Source organism: Phaethon aethereus (assembly GCF_964289735.1).
Source record: "Phaethon aethereus genome assembly, chromosome: 7".
Taxonomy (NCBI): domain Eukaryota; kingdom Metazoa; phylum Chordata; class Aves; order Phaethontiformes; family Phaethontidae; genus Phaethon; species Phaethon aethereus.
In genome coordinates, this window is record NC_138583.1 from 2262335 (window position 1) to 2288338 (window position 26004).

Genomic DNA, 26004 nt, shown 5'->3' on the forward strand with positions numbered 1-26004 from the left:
TTCATCCACTTCCCCTCCGAGCCTTTCTAAAAATACCATAAACCTTGACAAGAAGCTATTTTAGAGGAATCATATTCATGAGGATAGTCATGGGAAGCTTATTTTGGCAGGCTTGCATGTGTTCGATTTGCATGCTTCCTTAGTCAAGGGCTTGGTGAACTTGTGTTGCGAGCCAGTTGGACATGGGCTTAAGAGAGAGCATCTGGATTTTGGGACCTCCTGGTTTGGGACGTCTACTCCAAGTGAGTTTATAGGAGGAAAAGAAGTGAAGATATTCTTATAGGAATGTTGATATGTGACTGAAGTCATTCATTTCAGGCATTTGCACACCAGCCCGCAGCTTATCGGATCTGATTTCATAAAACCTGGCTGTGATTTCTCTCCAGGGACCTTAATGATCTTGCCACTTTCAATAAACTTTTATAGAAACTACTGCCAGCCTGTGGATAAGAGAAACTCCTATGAGAGACTTTATCTTCCAAAAATACTTAAAGACACCAAAAAAAAAAACCACCCACAAGAAGATCAATAGAAAATGTCAAAATGTAGCGTTTGCTGGGTAGCTGGAGCTGAATTGCAGTACCAGACATTTGCACTGTAGGCATGCAGTAGGTATGTTTGCTTTTCTCACTTGGAAAATCGTGCACATCGGAGCGATGCTATAATTGGGACCAGCAAAACGATGAGTGTGAATAGAAGCAAACTGTAAGAGATAAGATGGAAATTAAGCAGGTAAAGGCTGTTCCACACTCATGCCATTCGGGTACGGTATTGCGCAGTACTCATGTTTGCACCTCTAAGAAATTTCCGTTTTTTCGCATAAAAAAATCCAGATATGAAGCCGAAGCTGCCTTCTTCGCCAACCTGAAACTGTCTGATTTCAACATCATTGACACCCTTGGAGTTGGAGGGTTTGGACGAGTTGAGCTGGTAGGTAACCTTTTCTTATTTAAGTTTGCGTGATGTCCTAGAATAAGTACTGTGTTACGAGTCTTTTAATTTTTCTTTGTTACTACACCCAAATAACTGGAAGAAAATTATGTGATGGGATTATATATTTTCTAATGGTTGTAGAAAGCTGAATTACATTTCCTGGTAAATAAAAATGTATAAATAAATGCTTTGCAGTAACAAAGAAGATTTTATGTATGGGGTTCAGAGAGGATTGCTCATCTTCTCGCTCCAAGTGGTGTATGTTTATGGCATTGATTGCCTTTTAACAGCAACCTGAAGAGTAGTGCAGCTGTTGAGTCCAAAGACTGAAAGAGCAACCTAAAATCTTACTTAGCCAAGCCGGAGTAATGGTACCGTGTCGCCTCTAAGCAGTTTCTAATTCAGGTTAGAGATAGCTCTACTTGCTTAGCATGAAAGCTGTAGATTCAATGTCTGAACTCTTGACAACACTTCACAGACAAATATTTAATCATTTGCAGAGTTTTAGAGAAAGGACAAAATCTGAGCTTGCTTTTTGCTCTGCTTGGATTTAGAGCTCTGCAGTCTTTGTTAAAACAAAGCCTGGGCGGGAGGAGACTGAAACAGCAGCCGTTGAATGCCCTGTTTGTAATATCATGTAAATACAAAAACTTATAATAGAAAGAGGGTGCATAGTTTACATCACGGTGCTGGCCACGGAGGAGCTTCTGATACCAGACACCAGTAGAGTATGTTAGGAACTCGTGTAAGTTAGGGCAGAAGAGTGAACAGAGTTATTGCTGCCATCACGAAACTTGGGGGAAATCCCAGCTCCATAACCCTATGGGAGCCGAACGTGCCCGTAGTGCTGGGATCTGGAAAACCAGCAAAATTAAGTGTTTCGGTGATTATTTGTGACATAGCGGGTAAATTTTGCACTGGAAGTGTGACTCACTCTTCCATGTGATTTGTTTCTGACTTTTTCCTGTTTGGGTGTATGTAGAATCCTGGGGAGGAGAGCACGGCCGTGAGAACACTGGTCGCTTCCTGGGATTTGGGGGTTTATTTATTTATTTATTTACTTGATATTAGCGACTGTTGTTTTGGAAGAGAGTCGTGAGAGTTCATGCGTAGCCTGGGAAGGCTGCCCTTGCCCCGCTCCTTCTATAGTCACCTGCGGCCAAGGATGCTTTAGAGCAGGAGTTTAATTCGGGTTGTGCTCAACCTCCCTTTTGAAGGCCCTTTCCCCTCTGTTGACAACAGCATAAAGCTCAGGAGATTTGTCTCCTAAATTAATATCACCGCTGGCTCCTCCACCTGAGGTGACCTGTAGTGAGGCACCCACCAGTTTGGGGCTTGTTTTGAATCTTGTGGAGGACCTTATGAGGTTTGTTTTACTTTTTAAGGCTTTTTTGACGTGTGCTGTCAAGGTTTGAAAACCTCAAGATGTTCCTGGGAAGGTGCATGCATTTGTCTTCATGAGAGGGTTGCTTATGGGACCCTCAAACCGCGGCAGATACGAAAGCAAATTGTACTGTTGCTGATGGCCATGGTCCAGTCCTCTAACTGGCTGCTCACAGAATTAATTTGGAAGCTTTAAGATGTTGACAAAAACTAAATCTTAGTGATGCATGACGCTTGGCCGGGCGTGAGGAAGAGCAGGAGTTGGACGTGCTCTGTCACTTCAGTGTATCAGGTCAGAATCAGGTAGAAATACTGAATTCTCAGGAGATGCCCAAATCCCAGAAGCCTCCAAGAAGCCCTGGTGCCACCTGCGCAGCCTGCAGAAGGCTACTGATGGGAGAAACCTTTCCATCACCTCACAGGGGTTTTCTTCAGGGCTGGGGGCCTCTGCTAAGCAGGAAAATGCTGGTTAAGGTCATTTTCTGTAGTTCTTACATAATACTGAAATATACACAGATGGATAAAAGATACTTAGAAGTTTAGCTTAACACTCCAGATTTTATTACTTTTATTACTTTGCCACCGAGGGAAGTTTTGAAAATACTCATTTTGTCAAAACTGAGCCTAGAATTGCTACCTCTTGCTTCTGTCTTCTTCCTGAAAAATGTGTTTTACAATTTAGGGCTAAAAAAATGTACTAATGCAAAATGTACGAGAGGAATTGACTCTCTTAGTGCCTGCATGTGTTACGGTAGCCCGCTGGTGCACAGCACTGTTGAAATCTGTTTCTGGAAAACTTTCACATTTTTGTGTTTTCCAAGAGTAAAATTGATCAAATAAATAAATGACATTGCAAATAAATGACATAGCTGTGGGCAGGCCCCTCCAGGGCATCTCCGTACCCTTCAAGAGGGCAACTGGTGGTGTCTGGTTGGAAACTGGAATGTCTCGGGCTTAGTTTGGGTCTTGCTGGCCAAGAAGGAATAACGCTCCCTGTGGCCTGCGGTTGAATTTCCAGCTGTGGTTTGTATCGACGTACGCGGGTTTTCCAGACACCCCTGTGAGTGCTGCCCGTTTGGAGAGGTCACCTTCACCTTCACCTTTCAATGCATTCGTACACAAGTACGTGGCTTTTAGGCAAGACAGCCTAAAATCTGAGTGTTCAGTTCTGTGGCGATTACATGTGGCAATACCTTTTTTGCCTTGCTTTTTTAGGTAGTTTTATTTTTTGTACGTCAAGAGACATTTCCACTACGTTTGCATTGGTGTTGTACGTAGTTTGCATAGTTCTTTGATGGCTACCTGATGCCTTTTGCAACATGCCTTGTCCTTCTGGATGCTCTTCTCCTTCTTCATCCCCAACTGGACTATGTAATCAGGCTTCTCTCGAGGAGAGAAACCAGCTGGGTAGTGGCTGTGCTATTTTAGACGGAGACCAGCTCTGGAACAAGAGCAAGTGAAGGCTTTTGTTCACTTACAGCAGGACCTGTGTGATCCTCAATGTTTGAAAAGCAAATAGCCGGGTTGGAGAGACCACAGTCTGCCCAGGGCCGGCCGTGCCACATTCCTAGGACAACCCTCCCGTATTTCGGAGGGCTGCCAAGTAGGTGCAGGCTGCTCTGGGACGCATCTCTCCCAGCTGGTGGACACCTCCCTTAGCAGGGCAGAAAGGAAACAGTAGGAGTGGACTTCTTGGTTTTTAATAGCACAGATTAATAGATGCATCCAATATTTTTTGCAACTCGGCTTCTCAGCACTGTGTCAATTGAGTATCTTCTGTGTTGGGATCCAGGTGCCTCAATAATTCGTTGGGTCAGGGAACGAGTATGTCATCTCAGGTTCATATCCCACCAAGCACTGGTTTGCAGAGGACAGGGATGTAGGTCAGGTGTCTTCAGCCTTCACAAATCATCTCTCCTGAACTTTATTGCTCTTGTCTTCATTCTTTAATTTCCTTTTAATTTAAGTCTTGTGTTTCTAATCACCTGCCCCAGGTCTGTTATTTTGGATTTAAATCAAGATTATTTTAGACAGCTTTGAAATAAATATATGGGAGTATCTGAACATCCAGGGTTAGAGTTGTTATTGCTGTGGAATCAGTTCATGCAGGTGATGGCTGAGCCCAGGTAGACTGAAAATCAGGTCCATGCCTGAACACATGCCTTTTTCTTATATTGATTTACGCAGTAATCACTTCCAACAGTCACTCAGAGGTGGAGGAAGGGGAAGATTTTAAATCACTCCGGTTGTTATAAAATTGAAAAAAAGAATGTATTTGCCTCACACCCCATCACAAGCTTGATTGAGACTTCGTTTCAGCTACATCTTTGTTCACTTCTCAGGACCAATACACCGGTGAAAACCTATAGGCTTACCCACCGTCTCTGCACGTACGCAAGCCTGGAGGGAGCTGTGCCTTCTGCGCTCCTATGGCTTGGGACATCCTGAAGGCAGCGGGCAGTAGGCAGATTAAGGACAGTCTCAGTTTTTAGCCCTGACTTGACAAAACATTTAATCATATGTTTTAACGTTCAGCTGTTTTGCAGAAGTCGGTGGCACTTAGAGCACATATTTCAATGTCATTAAAACAAGGTCATTAAACCTCGGGCTGGAAGGGACCTAAAGAGATCATCATCCAGGCAGAGTCAAATATACCTAACCAGTTCTGACAGTTGTTGAAGGCTTTAGGGAAGGAGGTTCCCAGGGAGGTTTTTCCTAACACTTAACATCTCCCTTCTGTAGCCTGTAGTGGGCTTGGGATACAAACGCATACAACCCCTGAGGTTGGGTTGTATGTATTTGAAGACCATTATCACATGAACTTGAAGAACTCTTTCCTTTAAAAGAATAAATGTGCTTCCTTTGAACTTCACATCTAATTCGTGCTTTCTAGCCCCTTGATCATTCTTGTTCCTCAGGCTCCAGCTGGCTCTCACCTCTTCGGAGCGTTGCCCAAACCAGGCACGTTAGTCCAACCTGGACCTTCCTCTGCTCAGGTAGAGCTGGACAATTAGGGGCAGTACTTTGCAGCTACTAAGTGGTGTCCCTTTTATTTCAAGTCATAGCTTCAATCTGTAAAAATTAGTTTGAATTCCTTTGCTCCCAGCCTCTCTGGCTTGATTTTGGTGCAAAAGTTAGGTGCAAAGTTAGTAACATTCTTCTCATTTCATAATCCAAACCATTAATGAAAGTGTTTTATGACGCCAGATACTAGACAGACCCCCTTGAAGTCCTTTTGGCTTGATGGTGACCACTAAGCGCCTTTACAATATGGAGATTAATAAAGACATATGCATAAAAACTAAGCCTTAATTTCAGCCACATTTTACTGGGACTATACAAGACCTTTTTTAAATGGACAGTATGGCATTTTTCATTTTTATTTGCGTTTTAAGAGAAATCTGGCCACGGATTATGAAGTGCAATCAAATTTATTATAGCCTCTAGCCTGTTTTGTAAACAAAACCATTAGTAAATTAATTAGATGGCAAGGAAAAAAACGCCGTAATTGTCTTCCAATAGACTGACAGATGCAAAATTCAGATGTTTATTGGTGGAAATTTCCAATTGCATAGCTGTCCTTTTGTTCCAGCTATTACAAAATGTTTTATTAGAAAGATCAGTCTTCTCTTTGAAATCTCTTGATTTTTATTTTCAATTGTCGGGAATCCTTTGGCCTCCGTTCCTTTTGAAAGAATGGGCATTTTGGGTGCTGTCAAGGCGAAGAAATTGAGATTTAAGTGAGGGATTTGAAAATCAGGTACCTGAGTAAATCCCACATTCATCTGACAACAAAACTACTGCTTCTGAGCTAAGCAAAATGCTGGTTATGAAGATTTGGGAGTTGGCCCCTTTTTTTTTTTCTTCTCTTCTTGACTATATGCAGGACACTTAATTTTAATGACACTGTTTAGATGGGGCTGGGTGACTGCACAGCTATTTTTTAATTTTCCTTTGATTTTTAATTCCTAATAGAATTAAATACATCCTTTATAGATGTAAACATATTCTTGGGGCTTGTCTGTTAATGGAAAGGGTGTTGTCAAAGTTTGGAAAGATGAGGTGTCGTTTGTAGCCCATCAAACATTGTCAGAGGCCGGATCAGGATATGGGCTGTCAAGCCGGAGGCTTCAGCTCCGGTTGGAGGCAGGAATAAGATGTAAAAATAGGTGCTATATTGAGGACAAAGCCAAACTCAGGAGTGGGGCCGGATCATGTATGGGGTTGGAGAGTTTAGGTCCATCTGGTATTTTCAGGAAACCACAGCAGTGAGTTTTTCCATTTGGTTTCACATATTTCTGCTATATAACCCTTCTTCTGCTATTTACTTTCTATTGGAATGATTTTATGCATGAAACAGTTTACATTCCTCACTGCTTTTTAGCCTTTTCCTTCTAGACATTTTTGAAAAATAATATTTACCTCTGGGCTTTACAGAAAGACAGAAATTTTAATATATATCCCAATGCCCTCACTTATAAAAAACTTAGTTGTGCATGTTGTCAAGCATTGACTATCAATTTTTAGTTCAGGGATAAAAACGTAGAATTACAGGGTTTTAGCACAATTGAGTATTTGATTAAGCAACTTGAGTTGTTAAATAGCTGAGGTTTTCTAAGGACTGTGCATTTTTTCCTGTATGCTTAGGTGTATTCATAGAATGTAATTTTGCGATTTATTTTGATGTAGAGTCCCATAGCATTTAGATATTTAGTGCTTTCCCAACCAGTTGAATCTAGACTTTTTCAAAGAAAATAAGGTCACTGTCATGGCCAGTTTCCACCCTGCTGCCCACTTGTAATTAATTCTTGATTCAGCCTTCAGAATTTCAGCCTACAGTATATCCTAAAGGCTTAATCTTTATTCTTTTTCTTTCCATATTAGGTCTTTCTTTTTTTTTTTTTAAGTCAGTCTTGACTTATTTTCCAGTCTAGCCCAGTCCAGTCGCCGTGCCCGTTGGCACGCAGCGTGCCGCTAACCCAAAACTACCTCACCGCGGTAGGTTTTGAGGCATAAATATGAAGAAGATACTCCCTCGCTTGCCTAATACCATGAAATGCTGGGGAGAAGGCACGTTGCAAGGCGAAGAGTATTATGATGGGGAAATCTGTTTCATCCTGGAAGCACATACATATATTTAGTACTAAAAGCACACTGTACTCTTTTGCTGGGGGGGAGAAGCCGCCGCTTCGTTCGTGCGGCGGTTCAGCTGTTGGGATTAGGAGAGCTCAGCTTGCAAGTGCTGCGCTCAGCAACAGCTGCTGCTATTTTTGTTGGTTCGAATGCGTCTGGCTAGGAAACGGCAGAAAATAAAGGACCTTGGACATACCCAGCAAGCCAAAAGCATTTACGCTTCGGTTCCCGAGCGCGGCGGTTGAGTCGGTTATTATTTAACGCCATACGAAGATATTCACGCTTCATGAGAGCACTGATTTGTGGCTGCGTCACGTCCAGGTAATACACGCATAGCAAAACGCACGGCCGGTAAAAGCCCTTTGGAAAAGCATCTTTGTCGTTACGGAGGCATCGCCGTGCCCACGCGGGGAGTTCAGCGGGAGCCGTGCGCAACGAGCAACTTGTCTGTGAGTCGTGGACACAAGAGTTCAAGAGAAGCTTCTGTCCAGCTCCTAAAAGCTCACTGTTACCGGGTGTTTAGGAAAAAGCCACATCTCCAGAGTAAACGAAATATTTTTCACTTGCACAAACTCCGCTCCCTGTGTGTGTTCCCATTTGGCCGGGAGCCCAGCCAGCTCCCTTGAAGATCAGCAGAAAAGGCTCATGAGCAGTTTTTGTGAGCACGGTGTCCAGACGCTGTGGAAGTTCACGTTCAAATACCTCCATTATATCAGCGAGAAGAAATCTGGGGATTTTTAAGTGGCAAACACCATTCCAGTTGTAACCTCTGTGCAGCTGCCAAAATGAAGGAAGGATGAACTATAAATATAAATATGTGTTCAGCTCTGCTTTCATGCCCTTGGGTCTGTTGCTCTTTCATGGCTTCAAGGGTCAGCACAGGGTACCATAGCGGCAAATAATATCTGTAGCAGCTCCCTGGAGGAAAAAAAACAACAAAACAAAACATAATTGTAGGGCTTCTTGGAAAACCCATGGCCGTGCAAGAGCTGTAACCCACAGGCACAACACCTGCGGTAAATGGGAGTTCAGAAAGTTGGGAGAGGTTCTTTGCTGTCTTCTCCTAGAAGATCATGCAGGAATAGAAGACCAGACGTGAATGAGATAAGTGCAGTTAAAATAGCGTATCCTCAGGCTCGGTATGGCAAGGTTCAGGCACCTCACTAGTCTTCACTGAAAATAAATCCTTCTTTTGGGGATTGTTCTACATCCTGGTAAATATTTATTAACGTTTATAGATTCTCAAGGTCAGCTTGTATTGTATCAGTTCAGCTCTCACTGGAGTTGCACGGAAATTGCTCACATTGCAGACTATATATAATACACATATATGATTTATAGTAAATAGAGACAGAGGAAGGCTAGGAAACATACAGATACACCCATTTACTTTTTTTTACCATCAAGGCCTGGATTTTGTCTCATCAATATCGATTTTCCCAGAAAGTCTGAAAAAGCACGAAGGTGTAAAACCGTATTTATTTGTATGTAATTACAGCTGTGTTATTAAAAAAAAAAAGCAGGTTTCGAGTGCACTGTGTGTTTTAGAAGTTGCAGAAGTTTATACACCGTAAAGCAAAGCAACGCTTTTGGAGCAGTTCCAACATTTTCATAGAAGCACAGGGAGCCCAGGAGAAGCCAGCTGAGGTCTAACGAAACAAGGACTTGGAAAAGCAGGAGAGGTTGGATCTCTTTCTCTTGTCCTTCTCCTTCTTCTCCTCTCCATGTCTCCTTCTCCTCTTCCTCTCTTCCTCTTCTCCCCTGCATTTGCATCTTGTCCCAATCTTGTAGCGTTCCTCTTCTTCTCACCTCGCTACCAAGGCATCTTCACCCCCTTCATATTGAAGTTTTTAAAGTTTATTTACTGAAGCAGCATTAGTTTCTCAATGCTGAGAAGTTAAAGGTAGTCCTGTGAATTCAACTTCTTAGGAGCAAAATGAAGCCCACTTCCCTGCCATGTCTTCACGTCCTCTTCAAGAGAATTTCACAGAATCACAGAATCACTAAGGTTGGAAAGGACCTTCAAGATTATCAAGTCCAACCATTAATCCAATGCCACCATGTCCCCTAAACCATGTCCTGAAGTGCCACATCCACATGTTTTTTGAACACTTCCAGAGATGGCAACTCCACCACCTCCCTGGGCAGCCTGTTCCAATGCCTGACCACCCTCTCGGTAAAGAAATTTTTCCTAATCTCCAATCTAAACCTCCCCTGGCGCAACTTGAGGCCATTTCCTCTCGTCCTATCGCTGGTTACTTGGGAGAAGAGACCAACCCCCACCTCACCACAACCCCCTTTCAGGTAGTTGTAGAGAGCGATGAGGGCTCCCCTCAGCCTCCTCTTCTCCAGACTGAACCACCCCAGTTCCCTCAGCCGCTCCTCATCAGACTTGTGCTCCAGACCCCTCACCAGCTCCGTTGCCCTTCTCTGGACACGCTCCAGCACCTCACCGTCCTCCTTGTAGTGAGGAGCCCAACACTGAACACAGGATTCGAGGTGCGGCCTCACCAGTGCCCAGTACAGGGGCACGATCACTGCCCTGCTCCTGCTGGCCACACTATGTCTGATACAGGCCAGGAGGCTGTTGGCCTTCTTGGCCACCTGGGCACACTGCCGGCTCATGTTCAGCCGGCTGTCGACCAGCACCCCCAGGTCCCTTTCCGCCGGGCAGCTCTCCAGCCCGTCCTCCCCAAGCCTGTAGCGTTGCGTGGGGTTGTTGTGGCCGAAGTGCAGGACCCTGCACTTGGCCTTATTAAACCTCATACAGCTGGCCTCTGCCCATCGATCCAGCCTGTCCAGATCCCTCTGCAGAGCTCTCCTGCCCTCCAGCAGATCAACACTCCCACCCAACTTGGTGTCATCTGCAGACTGACTGAGGGAGCATTTCTGGTTGAACTTATTTTCAGATAGTGATCCATCTGTTTGGGTTCACTCAGGGGTAGCTTTGTCACGATGACTCAGACTGCCAAAAAAAACACCTGGTGGCATGAGAACGGGGCACCACGCTGACGCATAGCCAAAGAGGAGATGATGAGGCCATGACACCGGGTGGACGGCGCTCCCCAAGTAACATGCAAGGCATGTGGGGAGAGGGCAGCTTTGGGGCTGGCACAAAGACACTTGTTTCAACTCCTGTCCACTCTCATGTTGAGGGGCTTCCTTGTTTCAGAGGTCTGGAAGGGTGTCACGTGTGGTGAACAGGAATAGCTGCCTCGTCATGAGGCTGGCAATCCCTGTGAGCTCGTGCGATGGGAAGGGGCTAAAAGATGGAGGAGCTTGACTCTTCCTGGGTAGCCCTGTCCAGTTGATATCTGCTGGTTGAAGATGCAGCCACAGCTCCAAGTCTGAGTGTGATATTCCATCCCCACAGTTCTTGGACCAGAATATTTTATAAAATAGATATGTATATGTATTTTTATGTTACATCTATATTGTATGTGCATATAAATATGTATGCCATATAGATTTTTTTATCATTATATATTTAGATTTTTGTGCTATAAATTTTATTTCTAATTTTTTCCTGCCACTGGGCCTTTCAGCAGATATGCGACTTTAATATTAATGTTGAATGTGGACGTTTACAGTGGCCTTGATGTTTGTTCTTATCATCAGTGCACTGGATCTCCAAGAAAGAGTATTTTGGAGATATTGGTGCTCGTGAAAGGGCGATGACTGGGTAAGGTCAATGCGAGGAGAGGAGTGAAAACAGGAGGAGGGAAGGGACCAGAAATTCTTTGAACTTGCAAATAAAAGGTTGAGAGAGATGGAGGTTGGTGGTTACCCTGTGTCCATCCTCTTAACGGCTCGGCTGCTCTGGGAGAAGAGCGATTGAAACCCAAGGCTCCGGCAGGTCTCCACCGAATCAATAGTCCCAGGGCCTTTGAAATAGAAGATGTTGCTTCCAAGTGAGTGAAAGCTGATCTCGTGAGCTGTGTGGCAAGGATGGCTCCTTTGCAAACTGCCTTCCATGGAAAACTGCACGCTTTTCCCTTTTCTAAAGCATTCAGGAGATTTTGGTGGTGGGTTTCTTTGGGAGGCTGACCTTCTCGCCCACCGTACCCCCCTCCTCCTGAGCCAAGAGCCAAGATCCTTGTGGCTTCTGTGGCTCCCTGTGCTATTTTTCTTATTATAAAACTGGAGGACAGGGTGTTCTTAGCAGCCCATTCTCATCTTCTCAACATTAATCCTTTTTTTTGAAAAGGTAAAAAGTCCAGGTGACTCTTGGATATATTATTTTTCTTCTACTTTTGAAATGAGATTGGGATTAGACATGGGGTATTTTTCTATTAACTATCATGAGCTTAATATTAAAAATTACTGCTTGTAAGATTAATAGAAATTACTTTACAGCTTTACATCATGAAAATAGTCCTCACAATTACCACATTTGGCAGAAGCACCAAAGCAAGGAGAGGACTCAGGCATGTTGAAGAAGGAGGAGAAGCCTGCAGGGTTCATTTTCCAGGTGGACAACCAGGTGACCCAAAATTTAAGCCTTAGATTTTGTACCTCGGCAGCTTGTTTTGGTACATCAGCACGTTTAATGCAAATTAATCCCCCCTGCGCTCTCAAACTCTCACAAATCCTCCGCCTTATGAAGCACAACAGGAGTGGGAATGGAAAATGGATTTAAATTCTCCTGCGGCATTAGGACAAAGTCTTGCATTAGCTAATTGTAGCCACCTGATTGTTCTATATTTAAACATTTATGGCAGTGATAACATCATCAAACACCAAATAAAGAAACCACTGCCTTCTGCTTCCTTACAGTGATTTCCTTTCCTGTACTTACTTTGAAGCTGTCCAGGTACGTACAGGAAAGCAGGTTACTTCCCCAGACTCTCCATCATGTGCCCAGGCATCCCTGAAAAAACAGTAATTAATAAAAGGAATTGCCTTTTTAATGAAGGACACAGCAATTAGGTAGTCAGAATCTGTGGTATTAAATTTATAATACCAGAAGGGGACACATGGGGATTTATTTGTACTATCTATTTGTACTATATATTTGTACACTTTATTATAAAATATTGGAGTTTATTCATCTAAGCCTCCACCAGGTTGTTGTGTTTGTTTTTAACACTGATGTCTAGTACACATTAACATTAGGAAAATAGGAATTTATGTTTCAAGTAAGTTCAGACTGCTAAAATACCTTTTTTTTCCTTTTTTTTTTTAATGTTTCATGTCCAAATCGACCAAGAAGTGTTCGAATTTGCTACTGGAGCTACTTTCTTGGTTCCACTGTTCATTATTATTTGTCTGTGGACAGCCTGACCTGAAAAAATACAGGCTGAGAGGAAACAAATCTGATCTGTAATATCTAGTAGGGATTTGCATGGACGTTTCTTGGAAATAATTTGTGTGGCAGTTGATTGCGCTTGTCCATCACCAGAGGGACGGGTCTGATGGGAAACCATGCAATTGGGATTGCCATCAAAAGCAAGAGGGAAAAGTTCTCCAGAAGTATATGCTTAGTGATGTTAAACCTTAATTTTTTCGCAAGTTTTGGTAAATTCTACTCAGCCCAGATTTTACCTTAACTTTCTTCATCACTTCATTCCCTGTGTGTCACCTCACTTCCCGCCCTGCTCTGCTGGAACAGCCTGGTTTGATTTAGATGGGATAATGTCAAATAATTTAGTTCAAACAGTTGAACTAAAGTCCATATGCTATTTGTTCAAACTGAAACCAAAAAAACCCCAAACCCTAACCCCAAACCAAAAATGTTTTTATCGCTTTCATAAATGCAGAATTTCTTTCTGCTTTGAGCTGTGGTCAAACCATGTAGCACCAGTTCAATAAATAACTAGGCAGCTCTACTGAATAGATGAGGAAAACTGTTTTTCTTTATTTTATGTGGATTGTTTAGGTCTTTGTACCCTGTCTCCCTGAAGATTAAATAGCAAGCACAGGCTCCATGCAAAGATAATAATTGCGAGTCTCGGTGTGAAATGCAGAATAGTGCCTTTGGAGAAAGAAGAGTTTCATGTGGGCTTGGAAATGCTTGTGGCTGCGGGGAAAATAAGAAGCCACAAATCTGGGGACCAAATCCCCAAGTGGTTTTAAAACAGATAGAGGAATACCTGCATACTTACATACATATTGAAGAACTTAGATGAAAGCTTTGGCCATAGACGGGTGGACTCTCATTTATTAGGGTTTATTTCGTGGTGGCGTTGGAAATCTCTTTGCCAGCTGAGAATCAGCCTTTTGGGTTTGATTTTCTTAAGCTGTAGGTGTCTTTGTGGACATCAGAGTACCAGTTTGATTTCTGACAAAGACGGGGTGCTGAGGATATCGTCCCTCCTTGCGTTTTCCCGGCGACCTGAACCATTACGTGAACAAAGCAAACGCAGAGAAGACTGTTCAAGGTTCTGTTATGCAGCCTGGGAAGAGTGTGGAAGGTGCCACGTCTCACCAGCCCGCGTTTCCGTTACCAAGAAAATATAAAAATAGATACTACATTAAATAAATTGCGATCGCATGAAGGTTGTCTCCTAACCTAAAAGGCAAGCTGGGTTTCTGATGGGAAGCCGTTTGTCTGCTGGCTGAAGCCAAATTCCCCCAAGAAAACCAAAATAGAAGTCGCCAAATGGCACCTCTTGCTATAAAGGGGGAAAAGCATTTCACTGGCAGCTGCCGGGGGAATTTAGCAAACTAAGAGGCCTGGTAGGTCAATGACAGGGGTCCTTCCTCGTTTGGTGGTGGCTAAGAGGGGATGGCCGAGATGGAAAGGGTGGCTGCGTTCCAGTTGTCTTTGGGATGGGTACCGGTCCCTCAGCGCAGCCTGGGGCCGGCTCAGGGTTCAGAAGTTACCAGGGTTACGCCGGCAAGCAAGCAAACAACTCCCTTCAACCTCGTCTCGTGAAATCGGGCTAAAAATAGGTTGCTGAAGCTTAAGGTTAAAAGTAAAGACGTGACCAAGCAGTGCTGTTGAAAAGCCAGCTCTCCTCATCCTCTACAAACATCCAAGGACTGCGCGTCCCTGCCAGCGCCGGCGCGTTTGTTATGTTACTAGCTATAGAAAGAGGCTGTGTGAAAGTTGTATGTTAGCTGGGAACGTCTTCTCACCTGAGAGTAGCGCTGACGGTTGGGTTTTCCCTAAGGCACATAGAGTTTTAGAAACGGCTCTTCAATTATTTAGCAATAGGCCAAATATTGAGAAATGTGGCTCATACCGAAGTGAAGCTGATGACTGAAGAAGTGAGGGGAATTATGTGAAGGTATTTGAAGTATTTGCAGGTAGGACTATTTGAAGGTAGGACTATTTAAAGTTAGGGTGGCGGGTTTACTGTCACAGCTTGTTTGGGGGATGTGCCCTGCTTCTAACCAGTGCGTTTGCCTGCTTTACCCAAGGTCCAGTTGAAAAGCGAAGAATCGAAAACATTTGCCATGAAAATACTGAAGAAACGTCACATAGTGGACACGAGGCAGCAGGAGCACATCCGCTCAGAGAAGCAGATCATGCAGAGCGCGCACTCGGACTTCATCGTCAGGTACCGTCCCTCCGGGCCCCGGGGGAGTGAAGCACAGCCGATGCCGGCATGTCATAAAAGCACATAGGCATAATCCATCCATCCCCAGCACACCCTTTAGCCGTAGCTTCCCAGCAAGATACGGTGCGTGGAATAAGGTCTCCTCCAGGCGAACGTGAGATGACTCTGCCCATGGGGGACACCCACCCAAGCCTGAGCTTAAGCCATGTCTTGGTTTGCGGCGGCCCCATGCTCTGCTCCCGTGGCTTTGTGGCTCCTGGAGCAAGCACACCCTTAGCCTGCAGCCTGGACAGAGCTTGCCGATGCCGGCGGGCGATGCTCCGTGTAAGACATACACAGCGTGACTCGGCGTTGCCCCTGCTCAGGGTTAATTTTCCTCTTTTTTCTCAATTTCTGATTTTTCCTTCCCGCAAAGTGAAGCTTTGAAGGGTTTAATCTTTCAAGAGCACACGCTGCCATGTTGTATCCAGTGCTTCTCTCTAGGGCGTATTAGATAGACCCGGCTCCGTGTCCCTTGACTCATCATGGGCAAATGCCTAGACCATACCGCTCCCCAAAACCTAAGCAGATGCAATTCTTTGCTGAATAAAAAGGCATTTTTGTTTCTTTTAACCCCAACAGCGAAATTCTCTGACTCATCGAGGACTGTGAGTATCTGTCGGCAGGAAACCGAGGTGGTTCTGTCTATGGTTTAGGTCAGGGTAAGGGCGATGGGCGGGCGATGGCAGGGCAATGCGTTTCACCCAGCTGGAGGTATCTATAAGGGCAGCCTCTCGTCTAAGCCAAGGGTGCTTCGTCCCACCCTCAAAGAGATGCCTGAAGCACTGGCCTCTTGCCGGAGGAGATCGACCCAGCTCCCAAAAACTGCTCCGGAGAGACATACTAACCCAGGGGTGAAACCAAACGCCTGCGATAGACGTGAAGGCGACGCGCGGCCGGGGCGGCCACCCACCAGTCGCTGAGGGGGGGTTCCCTTCCCGGGCTGATCCCTGGGATTCCCCCGGAGCCCGCGGCTGCGCCTCTGATTCATGGGTGACAACTGCGGTGACACCCTAGCCGGCTGCGGTTCCCTTCACCCAGGCTGGAGCCAAACATCCCGTGCAGGCTGTTTCAGCCTATAGGTTTATTTTCTGAAGCCTGAGCTGTCTCGGGATGGGGATGTAAAGGGAGGTGCCGTGCGGGGCCAGCCGAGCGGAGGGACATTTTGACACCGTATCCAGAAACACCCCCTCCTAAATAAAAAACCTGAGCCCGCAAGCATGGAGCCACTGATATCCATAGCTAATAAAATAAATACTTCTTCCTTCCCACTTTTTATTCTTTGAGTAGGCAGCTGAAAAAAGGATGCGTTAGCCGTAGGTCTTCTCCTTCCGTATCATGCAGTAATTCCCATCCTTTACAGTCACAAGCCTCCATTAACTATTTTTAATACCCCGTGGAAATCGTGCACTGGGAAGGGACTTTCTAAGCCATAAAGCCCAACCTTTTGCTGTTGCCTGTGCCGCAGCTAGAAAATCCTCTCTGGTTTATCATACTCTGTGCCTGCATTTCCCCCTCACTTCTCCTTTTGCACATCCACGGGGATTTGAAGTTGTTATAGTTTCTATCCTAAAATTATTCATAATCTGTTTATACCCTTTCTTGGGTCAGCTGGGATAATATTTTCCTGGGTGCTATGGGCAGAAATCTTAGCGCTTCGGTAGATTAATGGCGTTTTGGATGCCGGGTGAAATGTGGGTTTAAAATGGTATTGGAGCAAGGACACACAACCTCTGGGATGTCAGAACGGGAAAGACAAAATCCCCGAAGAACCCGGTTATTTTCTTAATTCCTCATGAAACTGTTCATTAAAAATGAGTGAAGGATGGCTCCATTTGGTTATTAAAATGCATTAAACTGGGCAAAAGAACCAGAAGAGGCCAGGTATCACTAAATAAAACTTACTCGTAGATAAACTAAGAATTTGACAGAACAAAGTGTTCTGTGTGGCTTTGGTAAAGGGTCAAACAAGTGTTGAGCTGTGGGTGTCTGCACTGGATCTGCAAATATTTAGACGAATAAGAAAATGAATAAAAAATGAATTAAAATACCGTGACATTTCAAACTTAGGACTCCTTGGTCTACTGAAATACTGCGGTTTCATCATGTATAAACTTTATGCTTCCATTACAGTTGCTAAACAATATTTGATCGTTTTTTTTTCTGCACGTTTTAGGCCAGATTTGATGCCCATACATTTTCTGGAAAGCAGTTTTTCGGCAGGACTACCTTAACTAGAGAAAGTAATGCCTTATTTCAGTAGCATTTAAATTAACGAGCAATTACAAATACTTAGTTACTCATATTTTGGATTCTTGAATATGTAGGTTTTCTGTAAACCTTAATGTAGATGAAATGTTTATTAGAATACATTATATTTTGTCCAACTGGCAAGAAATGGGATGATTTTTTTAAACCCATAAATTTTAGCCATATGAAATGGTCAGCAAGTTTGTTCTAACTTTTTCTGAGAAGCAGGTTATAACTGAGGTTTTAAATGTCTACATAGGTAACACTAGAGTAAGGGGAGATCTAAAACACGGGTTCATTTTTTTTCCTTTAATTTTTTTTGTGGCTGCAAATAGTACCTTTTGGCTACAGAGTATTTCCCAGGTACTTCAGCACCAAGCATATTCAGTACCCAAACTCCTGCCTACATCGCAGCTGTACCTGCTGGGATCTTATTCTGTTAAACATGCCAAAAATATAGCGGGTAACTGCTGCTAAGCTGTGTGCTGGATGCTACACAAATAGAGATAGCAGACAAATGTTGTCTAGCATCGTGATGTGAAAGCGTGTTGGAGCCAAGCTGTAGCTGCCAGGATGTTTTGCCATGTACCTTAAGTTAATATTTAATTGGATGCCTTTGAAAGGAACCAAATCCTGCAGTGTTTTCCCCCTGGTCCATCACACAGCTCTATAAAAGATATTAATAACTGGATTTATCACTAGATGGGAAGAGCTAGAATCTGCAAAACCACCTGTTTTAATTTATATTGTGTTGCATCAGCCCTTTAATTTTCAACTCTTGGACATTCCCATGAATGGAGCAATTACACCAGAACAGAATGTCCCTCAGCGTCCCCTCCTACTGCAGAGCTCAGATTTTTAAAATTAATTTCTAAACAGTGCAGCTGCAAAGAAACCTTTCTAGTACCCACATACAGCAGGCTCGTTCCTGGAGGCCACCTGAACCGATGTACCCACCCATGCAACGAGAAGTACAAAAGTAGTTCAACATTAAAATTAAATAAAATAGCTAATATTGAAGTTCCTGTATTTAATTCCACAGTTTCATAGTTGCGTTTGTTTAATATATCATATTAAGCAGCGCATGGATTTTACTGCACAATTTAGATGGCATTTGAGAGGGAGGACAGGTTCATAAAGCCTGGCCCATCTATCCCTTTTAGTCAAATTTTCCTCCACGTTCAGTCCCTGGGAGGAAGAGGAGGAGCAGTTTTAGATGCTTACATGTCAGCGGGTTGTCTTTAAACTCTCCAAATCAGTGGGTGTAAGTTCTGAAATGAAGCTCAAATTGGGCGACACTCCTTTGAGATGGTTAAATGGAAGGTAGACTGCAGGTCTGCAGCCGGACTCTGTAGCATGATGAATAAGATGATATGGATGTCTTAAAAAATGGTCGGGAAACTTCTCTTTCAAGCACATCTGGAAAGCCAAGTGTCAGGTTATGCCATTAGAAATGGCGGATTTTATGTTTAGTACCCAGAGTAGTGATGACTTCTTCTGAGGTCCATGATACACTTCACCACTCCGATGCCCATCTGCTGAAATATCTCCCACCCGAGAAGAGACATTGAAGTGATCCTTAAATGTAGCGCTAGCTCTGAAGGATACCCTCAGTCTTGTGGTGCTTCCTGGGATGAAGCACACGGTCCGTGAGAAGTGGGAACGCGTGGTGCCTTTGCTTGCATGGTGGATTTATTTATGATTTTATTCACCAACAACAGGCTCTACAGAACGTTCAAGGACAGCAAATACCTGTACATGCTGATGGAAGCCTGTCTAGGTGGAGAGCTCTGGACAATTCTCAGGGACAGGTGAGTTTTAAGAAACTATTATCTTAAAAAGTGGAATATTTTCTAATATGCCTCCAGATAACCAAAGGTCTTTAACTTTCATGGGCGAAATCTGGATCTTACCATGCAATCTTTAATTTAAGAACCCAGAAAGGTGAGGAGGTATTTTTATTCCTATGCAGTTGACTAGAGACAAAGTGAATCCAGTCTTAACTGGAGAATAAAGACCAATGTGGGTTGCATCCAATACGTACGAGACTTTATGTAAGTGGAAATTTATCTGGAGCTACTTCCTTATGGCCTCTCTGGAAAAATAAAGAAGGTAGCGATGGTAGCCATGGCAGTCATGTGATAAATTGCATCTACGACAAGTCTTTTGACTGCCCTTTCTTTCCCCGTGTCTTGATCTCTAAAGGGTACCCCTACATAGCCGGCGGCATATGTTAATTTTATTTTAATTAATTAATTTAATTTAATTTTAATTATCTAGAACAATAACTTTTTACAACCACAGAAATTATGGCTGTGTCCTTGGTGCCCGTACTACCATTTCTCATGTTCGAGAGCCTGGCTGGAGGCTCAGGCACCTGGTAGAGAACTGGGGGACTGTCTTAAGGGTGACAAAGACTTAGGGCACCACACGTGATGGCACAGAATGACCCTGCGGGGTGCGGCCAGCCATTGCAGGAGGTGCAGTGTCAAGGCCAGTCATGCTGCAGTCTTGCAAGACACGCTCTGGAGATTGGGTCTTTCCAGTATGGCACCTTTAGGCATTGCTGCTGTGGCTCTTTTAGACTCTGGACTTGCAAACAGTCAGTGGAGTTAGTGAGAGTTCACAGTTGCGAACAAAATCCATGGGATTTTTCAAGGTAAAAAATGCAGACTTCTTCAAAGTCTTCTGAAAAACCACAATTTCCCATCCCAGAGGAAGACCTGCTGTTTTCATCTCGGTGCTTGCTCCTCTGCCCGCTTTCTGCCACTGTGAATAGCAGCAACCAACTCTATCACAGAGGAAATGTGATAAATAATATCTATTAATATTTCTTAATATTTATGACAGTCGGGTACGATAGCAATGACCGGGAGGAAATGAATAGTTCTGCATGGGCTTTTAGTCCAGATATCACATGTTAAACAAGGGCTGCTCATCAAAGTGGGAAACGGGATCATACATCAAACCCACACCCTGCAAGGAGCGCTACACGGTCGGGACACAGAAGTGCCATGAAACAAAATAGTTCTGGAAGCATGTAATTACATACCTCGCTGTAACGCACAAGCAAATGTGGTCCTGGTATTTTCTGCCTTGGGAGAGTTTGACCTTGCACCGTTCGGTTCTGGTTGTGGGTGGCGGGTGCGTTGCGCAGGTGTACGTGGGACGTGCGCGTAATACGCCCACGGGGCAGGAGAAGATGCGGTGAATCACGGGTAACGATGTAACAGGCTCATAATTGGAACATCGTTTAATTAAATTTGGAAAGCGAAAGAAACGCATCGGAAAGATTGATTGGAAAGCAAAGATTAAATTCTTTTTTAATTACCTAGAACGATTTTTTGGGGTAATTCTTCCTTTTCCTAACAGCACGCCTCCTCCGGGCCGTTAAAAGGAGAACCGTAGCAAAGTTAGGAGGTGCCGGGTTGTATTTTCCATCGTCTTTCTCACAGGCTGCTAATTTCATCTTTAATTCTTGGCTTTAAATTGTGGTTCTGCTGCCACCTAGCTTAGACACGCTTCTGAGCTCAGCCAGAGGGCAGGAGGATATGGTTTGCTTCAGCAAACTGGTTGCAAAACTGGTGCTGAAACGAGGATCCAAAAGCGTGGTTTCTGCAGAATTCGCAATTAACACTTCAAGTCCCAGCGACTGTAATTTTTCTGCCTTTTGTCTCGGTTATGAACAGTACAGGAGTTCTTGATCTCCACGGCTCAAAACAGCTTTATCACCCTAAAGTCAAAGAATGTAATTTAAAAAATCACCTTTTCCTAGAAGGTAATGATTTTTAGATTTGGTTTGTATGAGATGAATTTATAAAATAAAACCTAAAATGTTTTAGATATGAATGTTCGATATGAGGGTGGATTGAAGGCAAAGATGCTAACTTCAAAAATGGAAATGCAATTAAATTTCTATATGTAAAGGTGACTTCAGCAACAGGCACTTTCCAGGTATTAGAGTGATTCTACTGAACTGTATAGGTAATTTAACAGTAGGGTGAAGTCCAGTAAGGGAAGAGATCTAACTGCTTTATCCCCTTTCCCTCTCTTGTTTTACACAGAGGTTCGTTTGAGGATTCAACGACCAGGTTTTACACAGCGTGCGTGGTCGAAGCTTTTGCCTATTTGCATTCCAAAGGGATCATTTATAGGGACCTCAAGCCAGAAAACCTCATTCTGGATCATCGAGGTTATGCCAAACTGGTGAGTGCCTGCAACGTCTGATTTGGCTGAAAAAAGAAGTCACCACTACTATCAGACAGCTAGCGTTAGGGGTGGAGGAGAACACAGGATTAGCCGTAGAGGGTCAGAAGCAAAGTCCACCCAGCCCAGGGTCCTGTCTCTGATGGTGGCCATCATCAAATCATAGAACAATCTGGGTTGGAAGGGACCTTTAAAGGCCATCCAGTCCAACCCCCTGCCATGAGCAGGGCCAGGGATGGGGCATCTACCACCTCTCTGATGGTGATCAGTAGATGCTGAGATGAGATCAGGGCAAGGGTGTTGTCACCCATCACTGGGATGTTTTCCTAACCTCCAAGCAGACTGAGGCTCAGGGTACAGCTGAGCTGGGAAACACTAATTCTGGCTTGAAATTCAGCTCTTTGGTCCTGAAGTGGAAATGTTTAGAGAATAGCATCAAGAGAAATCCATCCAGCTGTTTTGGAGCTACCGAAAGACTAAAAAATAAGTTCAAAATAGATGTCTCGGTATATTGGTGGGAGAGAGGAAGGACTTGCATCTGTGGGCTCTATAGGCGATTGGTGAAGCAAATTTTGCAAGCTATTTTTTCTGTATCAGTTCCTTCATATAAGCAATAAAAAAAGGCCTTCTGAATGGAAATACTAATCATGATCCTGTCATGGCAAGAAATTATTATTATTCATGGCTCTGGACTGTGTTGCTGAACTTGGCAAATAGAGCTTCTTGCTTTATAAGGGCCACTTGTGTTTTAGCACCAGCACCACACCGATCTGTGCTACTCCTCTGGGACGACTGCATGAGGCTCTGCCTGAAACTGCTCTTCCCAGAAGGTCGTGGTCCTTCTCGGTGCTGTCCCCTGCAAGATCCACCTCCTCAAACCAGGAGGGCAGCGTGTGCAAGACTTCCACCCCCCAAATTAGGGAGTTACCGATGGGTTTCACTGTATTGCTTTGTTCACTCAGATTACTTTTTTGCCTCAGAAATCACTGTAGAGGAACCCCACATGTAAGGTACACCCGAAGTGCCAGGTGAGAGCATGGAGAGGGGGAGAAGAAAAGAAAGACTTCCTTGGTGGGAGGTGCTTGGAGGATGTGGACACTTGGGAAGCCACCAGTGAAGGGTGTGGCAATGCACCCCTAATAAGAGCTGTGTCCAAGAGGGGCCAATGCCCTCCCTGACTGTCACGGGGCGGGGGGCAAGGTCTCTGCCTCTTGGCTTGAGGACTCTTCCCTGCCTTTGGGATGGGAAGCTCGGGAGCAGCATCAGCAGGTGGGAGCAGTAACTCAGGTGGGAGCAGTAAGTCAGAGCATCACCATCATGGACCTTTATGGCCTGGTGGCAATCACCATGTGTCACCGTGACACTAAGCCTAATGAGTGACATCAGAGTTTATCCTCTACAGCATTTCGCTAAGGCTGGGGGATCCAGTGAGGTGTTGGCTGATTGAGGAGGATTAGGTGCAGGACTGTCCTTCTCCCCACCCCAGGAGGATCTGGGCCAGAGTTTGTGCTGTTCCCGTCACCAACCCCCAGCTCCTTAGACATTTTGATCTTCATGGACACATCCATGATAGCATGGGAAGTGTCCCAGATCCCTTCTGGGACTGTGACCATGTAGGACATTTTGCTCCTGACCAGCTCAAGGTGTAGGCGCATCTCGCAGCCATCAAGCGACAGCAGAGTGTGCTACAGACCACAGCTCTGGGCCAGCACAGCGCCGAGGCAGGGGAGGGCAGAGGGGGTAGAGCTAAAAATACAGTAAGCTTATTAACTCTATTATTGAGCTCTGCCTGGGCCCCAAAGGACAGCTTTGGTTCCCAGTATAATCTGAATTTCTCTGCTTGCCAGTGCCGTAGGGGCACTGCTATAGGGGCACGCTGTGGTTTATGAGCCTGCCAGCACGTTGTTAACAGCCTCACGTAAATTGGGAGAATTGGGAGGACTGTTGTACTGCATCACTCTCTATACTGGGAGAGAAATCTGAACTTTTCAGTAAATGCCAAAATGGTCAGTATTTAGCCTGAGTAGTTCCTTGTTCAGGTAAAGGCTGGGAGTTCAAAAAAAAAGCGAAAGCAAAACAAACCAAACCTGAGCTGTGAATGATACGAAATTACACCTCCCAAGAAACCCTCAGTGTTGGCATTTGTTCTTCTTCCCCCCATGAGAATCTTCCTTTTATATTACGAAGGGTAAATCACTGCAGTTGCCTGGTTCTGGAACGAGCCACAATGCTTTTCGTTAGGAGAATATTCCCATGAGGAAACCTCCTTTCTGCTTTGCTTCACTTCAAGAGGAGTGGAGCACATGGCTGACATTCCCTCCTCGTGCTCTTCCCTGATGGTACTTTGCTCCTTTCCGCAGGTCGATTTTGGCTTTGCAAAGAAAATAGGATTTGGAAAGAAAACATGGACTTTTTGTGGAACCCCGGAGTACGTAGCCCCTGAGATCATCCTGAACAAAGGTCACGACATTTCGGCTGACTACTGGTCACTGGGAATCTTAATGTATGAACTCCTGACTGGCAGGTATGGGCATCGGGGCCAGCGCCGCTGCTGAAAATATATCCAAATATTTCTGCCGTTGTCACCCTGATTAGGCGAGGGGAAGGTTCAGAGCTGGTGTGTGCTGTAGCGGCACAGCACTGTGCTGCTGAACCTAATAGTTTTTCCACTTTAAATCACAGCTTCCGTGCAGACCTCTCAAAGGGCAAGGCATGAGCAGGCTTTTTAGGAAATGCTGCAAAATGACATCAGAAATTAGTTTTTGGCCCTGAATGAGCTGAACGTGGTGGGGAAAGGGAAAGGGTTTGCAATTCAACTGGGAAGGTGCAGTGATGGGTTACTGCATGTCTGGAAAGGAGATAGACCTGACACCGTGGGGACTTGAGTCCCCATATCCATCCCTTCCCTTACGTAGTTTTGGGTATATATATATTACTGCTGATGTTGGCAGTAGCCGCTTCCTGGCACTTCCTTACCTCATGCCCCATCACTCACTCCCAGGATACAGGACCTGGAAAAGGATCCATCACCTCAACCTGCTTATCCTTTGGGGTTAGACCCCGGCCCCTATTCTGTTAAACCAACGGGGATCTAATTAATGCCCACTGAACGCATGTCACAACATCAAACAGGGAATAAGCCATCGAGCGTTCCTCAGGCTGCTGGGACATGGGCCATCATGGAAATGAGAGGTTTAGCACGTGCTACTGCAGAAAACACGACATTCCTCTTTGGAACTTCCCTCCAGCCAGCATCACTGAAATCCAGATGGTATCAGAGCTCCTTGGCTGAGAAGTGGTTAAGGTCACTGAAAGCAAAGCATTGCTAGTTGTCATCTACCTTTTCTCTTTTCAGTAGGGTGCTACGTTTTGCTTTGTTAATTTTTTTTTAATCAGTCTTCAATGCCATTTTAAAGACAAGCTTTTAATCTTCTTTATTTTCCTCTCCCCTCTGAAGTCCCCCTTTCTCAGGCCCAGACCCCATGAAGACCTATAACATCATATTAAGGGGAATAGATATGATTGAATTTCCAAAGAAGATTGCCAAAAATGCTGCTAATTTAATTAAAAAACTATGCAGGTAAGTGCATGAAGTATCATCACCTTGATCTTATTTGCAAAGAAATTAATCATTCAGAAGGATTAAGAAACTAACCGATTTGTTACTTGTTTTCTAGGGACAATCCATCAGAAAGATTAGGGAACTTGAAAAACGGAGTGAAAGATATCCAAAAGCACAAGTAAGTGTCTTCTCCACCATCCATCAGATCCAGCCCACAGAAACATTTTCACACATTCAAACACTTCAATTTTCAGCAAAAAATACTTTGGTCTTCCCCTTCTAGTGTGCTCTAGACTCTAATTGAATTTCCATCGGACTCTTTTCCCCGCAGCGTTTTAGTATAGACGCCAGCCTTGCCAGTGAGAAAAACACATTGCACATTGACCATTACGCTTTAATTACTGTATTAATTCTGTACGGCAGAAGAGCAGTTGGAAGCAATCCAACTCGGCCCCTGCCTGCTTGGAATTTTTTGGTTTGCGGAATCACTTTCCAAGGTTTTCCTCAATTTCCCCTTCCCCCTGCCACACAACACGCTTTCTCTCTACCCATAATGTTAATTCATCATCTCTTTTGGTCTGATGGGAGAGAGTTGTTAAGTGATCTCTCCTAAGTTTTCACAGTGCTGGAGGGGAATAAGAACAAGTTAGAGACCCGTTGCAGAAGTAGGTTATCTCATCCATCCATGCTGGTCCTTTTCTTCTCCCATCCCCAAAGCAACAGAAATGGGTTGGATGGACAACCATCCAGCCTGAGCAACCTGGTCTAGTTGAAGATGTCACTACCCTTTAAAAGGTCCCTTCCAACTCAAACCATTCTATGATTCTATGACATTTTGGGGTGGACAGATTGAAGGCTCAGCTCAGGGCTCATCCACCCACCTAAGCTGCCGTAGTCCAAGCAAACCCGAGGTGCCCAAACCAGGAGGAGGACATCCTTGTGCATGCCCTTAGCTCCAGTCTCATACGAAGAAAGGACATTAGGGGTCTGTAT

At 44.5% G+C, this 26004-nt stretch overlaps 1 protein-coding gene across 2 annotated transcripts in view; it reads left to right on the forward strand.

The window, feature by feature from the left end:
• The window catches only part of PRKG1 (protein kinase cGMP-dependent 1), a gene marked incomplete at its 3' end in the record, with an annotated part of 511845 nt that overhangs the window by 480773 nt on the left and 5068 nt on the right, over positions 1-26004 (forward strand). For both annotated transcript variants that reach the window (XM_082002384.1, XM_082002383.1), the window contains exons 10-16: positions 834-930; positions 14815-14954; positions 18965-19054; positions 21308-21449; positions 23810-23973; positions 24907-25029; positions 25127-25189. In XM_082002384.1, coding sequence (XP_081858510.1) covers positions 834-930; positions 14815-14954; positions 18965-19054; positions 21308-21449; positions 23810-23973; positions 24907-25029; positions 25127-25189 — 819 coding nt within the window. The remainder of the gene's footprint in view (positions 1-833; positions 931-14814; positions 14955-18964; positions 19055-21307; positions 21450-23809; positions 23974-24906; positions 25030-25126; positions 25190-26004) is intronic.